At 40.3% G+C, this 7,500-nt stretch overlaps 1 protein-coding gene across 1 annotated transcript in view; it reads left to right on the top strand.

Moving 5' to 3' along the window:
* Positions 1-239, top strand: part of LOC138867036 (uncharacterized) — a 2,639-nt gene extending 2,400 nt beyond the window's left edge. Inside the window, exon 3 of the mRNA XM_070141455.1 lies at positions 180-239. Coding sequence (XP_069997556.1) covers positions 180-239 — 60 coding nt within the window. The remainder of the gene's footprint in view (positions 1-179) is intronic.
* The last annotated feature ends 7,261 nt before the right edge of the window (positions 240-7,500 follow it).

The raw sequence follows: 7,500 nt of genomic DNA, 5'->3' as shown, positions 1-7,500 counted from the left end.
GTACATCTGTATCTTGATATTTCTTGGTAAAAGCAAGAGAGAAAATGCCGAATATCTTACTGATACATGGACACATAAATATGTTAGAAAGGGCTGTCAAAGTGTTGTGCGAATAGTCGTCTCGAATTGTGACAAAATTAGGATAATTTTTTCAGTGTTGACTTTCTCTTTACGAACAGAAATCCCGGGGTTCGGATTCTCAAAAGAGCCTCAAGTTTAAGGCGCGTTGGAAGCCTTAAAACCGTCCTGCTGTATTTCCGTTATATAAGAGCGAAGAGTTGATTTCCCGGCCGCCGTTAAGCGCTGAAGACTTGCTCTCCCGCTGCCTAACCTGAGGCGCCTTCACTCGCACCAATATGGCGGCTCCCTTGCTCTGTGTACAGGCCGCGTTTGGGAATCTGGCCCCAGAGCTACTTTAAACAGCCCCCTTTGTCTTGTTATTTTTTCAAGTTACCTTAATTTCCGCTTCTTGTGTTTTGTGATACAATGTATATGTAATGTATATATATATATATATATATATATATATATATATATATATATATATATATATATATATATATATATATATAATATGTATATGCTAAATGTGATAATGGCATGTACAGTATGAGGGGCGCTCAATGAAGATTTCCCCTGACCTTTTCCACTTATCCAAGGAAGCTGAAATCACACACATATAAAAATAAACATTATAGGTCATGTATTGATTTCTTGACCTTCACTCGACAGGCACCTTAGGTCAACAGTCCGCACCTCTTGGTCTTGAGAGCCTCTCGCTATTTCTGCTGCAGTGAAGCGGAGTAAGTTCCTGTAATGGTAGTACCTTTTGCTATGGAAACCACCATTATCACTCTCCCATGCTGGTCCCGAATGACAGAGTGATCTTTTATGCCGAGGGTGTGTCACGTGCCTTTTTTTGGGGGGTGGTTGGGTCAAAGTGCTTCCATTGTTTTGACTAGAACTTAGTTTCTGGTTCATTGTGATAGACCCAAGTTTTATCCTGCGTAGTCCAAAAGTCCTATATTTCTTGGCATAAGGCTAAAAGCGCCTTGGAACAATGGACTTGTTCCTGCTTGTTGGAGAGGTGTGAGTGGTCTGGGAAACCAACGAGCATATGTAGATGATCATGAATGACTTTGTCCACAGACACAACACGGTAATACGTCGATCTTCCAGGCAGTCCCAAGATGATGAAGATCTGTCGCCCTCGTCAGTGGCAGACTGGGGTCGCCCACAGATCTTCCGACCACACATGAACTGGCAGCGTCAATATTTAACAGTGCCATGTGATAGGGTATCCCCCCATAAGTTGCTTCCATTTCATTGAAGTTTCCTATGATGCTCGGCTGTTCAAGTATAAAAATCTGATCACTGATCGATAATCCACGGGTTCCATTTTCATACTTCACTGCACCTTCACAGCTGTAACGGAAATTATGTTTTGAGATAAGAAAATGTGAAATTTCAGCTTCCTAGAATAAGCTGAAATCTTTAATGAGCGCCCCTCATATATACATATGTATATGTGTGTGTGTGTATCAATTCTTACATATATATGTGTACATGTATGTATATACACAGAATTGCCAAATCCCACCAAACTGTTTATTTGCATATTTTCATTCTTACGGTAAAATTGGTGTCAAAATGAATAAAGAAAATTGTAGTAATTATCGATAAATGGTTTGTTTGCTTAGATTGTCAATTCAATGGTGAAGTAGTAAGCAGATATTCATAACCGTTCTCATATGGCTTCTAGTTCTTATCCCGCACAGATGTATGCCAAGTGCTGGATATCAAAATATTATTTTTACCAGGAAGATGAAGGTCGTAATGCTGCATAACTAATTAAATAGATCTTGAATCCATATGCATTGAATTGTGAAAACACTTGGCTCTCATCCCACACACAAAGAGCGCCAATAAAGGAAAAGGAAAATTAAGCATTGTCAACACACACCGCGTTCGAATCCCAGCCATTGGCTAGTTTTCTTTTTTCTTTCTCTTTTTTTTTTTGGGGGGGGGGGCGTGAATACAGTAACAGAATTATCCGAAGGCGATAATTCCGACTGTGCAAGGAATGGACTGGGAAAGAAACAATAGATCGAAGTAAAGATGGAAGGAAAGGGATTGTTGATAACTTCGTCAAAGGAAATGAAGGAAAATTCGGAGGTGGGCGCCAGTGTCTCGATCCCGTCTCGCTTTTGTTTTTTATCATATCAATTATTAATACTATTTTTAGTTTATAATTAGTAGGAGAATGGAAGGTGTAAAGTTAACCATAGAATTTAATCAAGTTAGTTTTACTAAGATTTACCTTAAGATATACCACTTGATCACGAGTGGCACCCCCCCCCCCCCCCCTGCAATTGTAGCGGCCGTATAAGGAAAGAAAAACTCTCACAAGATAGGAAAAATATCTCACTGCCACCACCCATTTAATTTACGTATGGGAACGTTAGTGTAATGGTTGTGAGGTGATAGTGTAAAGGAAGAGTGTAGGGAACGGAAAGATAGGAAGTGTATGTGTGTGTGTGTGAGAGAGAGAGAGAGAGAAAGGTGTGTACCTGTAGTGTGCGAGAGAGAGAGAAAGGTGTGTACCTGTAGTGTGCGAGAGAGAGAGAAAGGTGTGTACCTGTAGTGTGCGAGAGAGAGAGAAAGGTGTGTACATGTAGTGTGCGAGAGAGAGAGAAAGGTGTGTACCTGTAGTGTGCGAGAGAGAGAGAAAGGTGTGTACCTGTAGTGTGCGAGAGAGAGAGAAAGGTGTGTACCTGTAGTGTGCGAGAGAGAGAGAAAGGTGTGTACATGTAGTGTGCGAGAGAGAGAGAAAGGTGTGTACCTGTAGTGTGCGAGAGAGAGAGAAAGGTGTGTACCTGTAGTGTGCGAGAGAGAGAGAAAGGTGTGTACATGTAGTGTGCGAGACAGAGAGAAAGGTGTGTACATGTAGTGTGCGAGAGAGAGAGAAAGGTGTGTACCTGTAGTGTGCGAGAGAGAGAGAAAGGCGTGTACATGTAGTGTGCGAGAGAGAGAGAGAAAGGTGTGTACCTGTAGTGTGCGAGAGAGAGAGAAAGGTGTGTACATGTAGTGTGCGAGAGAGAGAGAGAAAGGTGTGTACCTGTAGTGTGCGAGAGAGAGAGAAAGGTGTGTACCTGTAGTGTGCGAGAGAGAGAGAAAGGTGTGTACATGTAGTGTGCGAGAGAGAGAGAAAGGTGTGTACCTGTAGTGTGCGAGAGAGAGAGAAAGGTGTGTACCTGTAGTGTGCGAGAGAGAGAGAAAGGTGTGTACATGTAGTGCGCGAGAGAGAGAGAAAGGTGTGTACATGTAGTGTGCGAGAGAGAGAGAAAGGTGTGTACATGTAGTGTGCGAGAGAGAGAGAAAGGTGTGTACATGTAGTGTGCGAGAGAGAGAGAAAGGTGTGTACCTGTAGTGTGCGAGAGAGAGAGAAAGGTGTGTACATGTAGTGCGCGAGAGAGAGAGAAAGGTGTGTACATGTAGTGCGCGAGAGAGAGAGAAAGGTGTGTACATGTAGTGTGCGAAAGAGAGAGAAAGGTGTGTACCTGTAGTGTGCGAGAGAGAGAGAAAGGTGTGTACCTGTAGTGTGCGAGAGAGAGAGAAAGGTGTGTACCTGTAGTGTGCGAGAGAGAGAGAAAGGTGTGTACCTGTAGTGTGCGAGAGAGAGAGAAAGGTGTGTACCTGTAGTGTGCGAGAGAGAGAGAAAGGTGTGTACATGTAGTGTGCGAGAGAGAGAGAAAGGTGTGTACATGTAGTGTGCGAGAGAGAGAGAAAGGTGTGTACATGTAGTGCGCGAGAGAGAGAGAAAGGTGTGTACATGTAGTGCGCGAGAGAGAGAGAAAGGTGTGTACCTGTAGTGTGCGAGAGAGAGAGAAAGGTGTGTACATGTAGTGTGCGAGAGAGAGAGAAAGGTGTGTACATGTAGTGTGCGAGAGAGAGAGAAAGGTGTGTACATGTAGTGTGCGAGAGAGAGAGAAAGGTGTGTACCTGTAGTGTGCGAGAGAGAGAGAAAGGTGTGTACATGTAGTGTGCGAGAGAGAGAGAAAGGTGTGTACATGTAGTGTGCGAGAGAGAGAGAAAGGTGTGTACCTGTAGTGTGCGAGAGAGAGAGAAAGGTGTGTACATGTAGTGCGCGAGAGAGAGAGAAAGGTGTGTACATGTAGTGTGAGAGAGAGAGAGAAAGGTGTGTACATGTAGTGTGCGAGAAAGAAAGGTGTGTACATGTAGTGTGCGAGAAAGAAAGGTGTGTACATGTAGTGTGCGAGAGTACGGTAGACGTGTCCTTTAAGCCGAGAGGAGACGTGTGCGGGGGAAGATCTCCCGGACGCAGATTGGTCCCGCGATGCTTATGCGCATTATGATACTGGTCTAGTCATTCCTTCCTTATACAATCCTTGAGTCTTACTCATTGACTACAGTACCGCGAGGGGCCTCTAAACAATCTTAAAATATTATTCATTTATTAAAACAAAAACAGAAGAACATTAAGAAATAAAACTAAAACGGACTTGAACATAAAACACTAAAAATGAACGAAAACACAAACGTAAAACACACTAAAACACAAACGTAAAACACACTAAAACAAACGTAAAACACTGGTAAAACAAGAAAAAAAAATAAAAACACGTAAACGCAAGGACACATTAAAATACTTATGAGAGGCACCGGTCTTATAAAATCACTGTGCTTTACTAAAAAAAAAAATCCCCAATGTCTCCTGATACCTCAATTGATCATTCTAACGACCACTTAGCTCTTAAGGAAGCCCATTCCGGGGTTCCTCACGACTGGTTCCTCCTGTGACCCAAAGAGCAATCCCCTTATTCTTGCCTCTCCTGTTTCTTTTTGACTTCTCGTCTGTGGCGCGAAAGAGTAAGTGAGGAACTGAATCTCTCGTTATTAATTTAATGTTTTAAAATATACCATTAGAAAATTAAAATTAATAAAATAAATACTTGAAGGAATCACAAAAGAACTAAAATAATAAATAGTGAATTAATTAAAAGATAAAACACGTGATCCTTCCTCGTTCACTTTTTCGTCCAATTCTTTTATGTATATATTGGTTCCTTGCATTTAGGTGTGGAATAATGAAAAACATTTAAAAAGAATGTTTAAAACACAATAAAACAGACAAAAATAAAACAATAAAAGAAAGGAGGAGTGGTGGCGCTTTCCTTCCCTTGTGCCCCGTTTTCTATGCAGGTGTGTAGCCTCGGGGCGAATTCGCGGCATCCTCGCCCCGCGGAGATAAAAAAAACACTGCTAGTTATTGCCCTTCGATATATTTCCGATTTCCTTTTGTTGCCTGTGGGAGAGTGATAGTGAGAGGGGGTTTTGATGACATTTGCGTCGTGGTCACGGCGAAAACACGTGATTCACGACACAATCTAATAGGCCACCCCGTGTGCCCCCTTACCCCCCCCAAATGGTCACTGACTCGTCGTAATGTCAATTATTGCGTAAAGTTCTTTAATGTCAATTATTACGTAAAGTTCTTTACTGATGCTGCACCGTGTGAACATTTAAGAGGTGCTTAAAACGGGTAATTGTACACTGCGCTCTTGTTTACTATACAAAGCTGAGCACTACTGATGTATTGCTGTTCTAAATTTCATTGTGATGAATGTGCTTAGTCTTATTAACTGCACAGAACACTGAGATTTTTGTCATATTTTTACATTTTACATTTTTATTATATATACATATTTTTTTATTATAGAATACTGTCGTTAAATTGTAAGAATTTAAATGGTGCTTAGTTAAAACTAATTATTACACAGAAGAACACTGCTATGTTCACTGTCCAGAGCTAGAAGCACCAACTTCTAACTGTACAGCATGAATAATAATTTTGTAATTTACTACGTATATTTTTTTTCAAACTTTTGAACGTGTAGTGTTCTGTGTTAGCCTACCACTTGGTTAAAGTACACCCAGGGGTTTAATGTGGCCAAGAAAAGCAAAATGAGAACATACAAAATGTGTAATTGTAAGTGGGCAGCCTTAATTTTTGTTACGTTTGAGCCCACGCCCCTGCACTTTATTAAGTTTTTATATGATTATAGAATGAAAGCAATTGGACAAACCCTTTTCTATGACCGTTGTTCCTTCAGTACACACACTCAAAAGGAATTAATTCAAGCCACTCCACGACCCTTATTTAATGGGGTACGCGGTATTTTGGGGTGGGGGCTATAGTCTAAATATACCATTTTTTAGAACTGGGATTAAAATGTTGGTATACCATTTAGGAATACTCCCCAAGCAAAATTTTCACAAATAGTTTACAATTACATGTCTGACACGGGTATAAATGGACAAACGACCTAAACTGTATTATTAGTGATCTCGTATCATGAATGATAAGTTTGTAATTTACTGTGTATTTTATTTTATTTATTTTTTATTTTTTTATTTTATTTATTTATTTATTTATCTATTTATTTATTATTATTATTTTTTTTTTTTTTACTTTTGAACATGTATTTCTTCCGTGGATTTGTATTTTTGGTGTTTTGTAGTATCCGCCTTTGTTTCGCGCAATGCATTGTGGGAATCTGGTCGTTATTTTACTTGGAAAATTTTTTTTTGTTGAAATTACGGAACTAAGGTATGTACTGTGAGGTTTTGCAACACTATTTTATGCAGTTACTGTGGAAGTAAATGATTAATTGTTGGTAAATTTGGAAAAAGTCACCAACGCTTTTCGGGACGAAACCAGATTCGTTCGATTCCTATTGTTTTGGTTCGGTTGATTCTGGTGTTCGTTTCCATCGGAAGTGGCTAGAGTGTCTTTTCCATACCAGGGTTGCGCCACTCTTGATATAATGATTGTGCATTATGGAATTCTCGTTCTCTGCTGTAATCACGGTACCGATTACAGCTGCCGCCCCCCAACCAGAGCACAGGAAAACAAAGAATCCTCCACCTATTGCAAAAAGTGTAAGCAACACAAATACCCGTTTACCTCTTATTAAGTTTCTTCAACAATACTCCAAATAGGCTAGTTAGTAGATTTCACTTCCCTCACGCAAATTGAAATTGGTGTCATATTTGAGGTTTTCAGGATTTCAACAGTACTTTCGCTGGGTATAACAACCCCCCCCCCCCCCATTGCAGAACTCTAATGTAAACTGACATGTGTATGCTAGACATGCCTCCCTGGACTAAGAATTTCTAACTCATCTGATATTAAGATTGAATATAATCGTAGATTCTGTCGTAAATGTCTGAAATTTGCATGGCAGAAACTTGCAAAGAATTTTCACGTCACCACTCCTCAATGCATACATTTTGTCCCATATTAAATATTTTATTCAGTGCGATAGTTGAAATGATTTTGCATTGATATTATTAATAATCATAACCTTGATATTAAAATGAATGTCAATATTCGTGATTGTGAATCATTCTTGGTGTGAGCTCATTCTTACTTTCGTTCTCACTCATGCTCACACGTACACACACTCGCCCACCCAC

The sequence above is a fragment of the Penaeus vannamei genome, chromosome 28 (assembly GCF_042767895.1).
Source record: "Penaeus vannamei isolate JL-2024 chromosome 28, ASM4276789v1, whole genome shotgun sequence".
NCBI classification, from domain to species: Eukaryota; Metazoa; Arthropoda; class Malacostraca; order Decapoda; family Penaeidae; genus Penaeus; species Penaeus vannamei.
The sequence above is the reverse complement of the archived record's forward strand: the minus strand, read 5'-3'. Positions and strand labels throughout refer to the sequence as shown.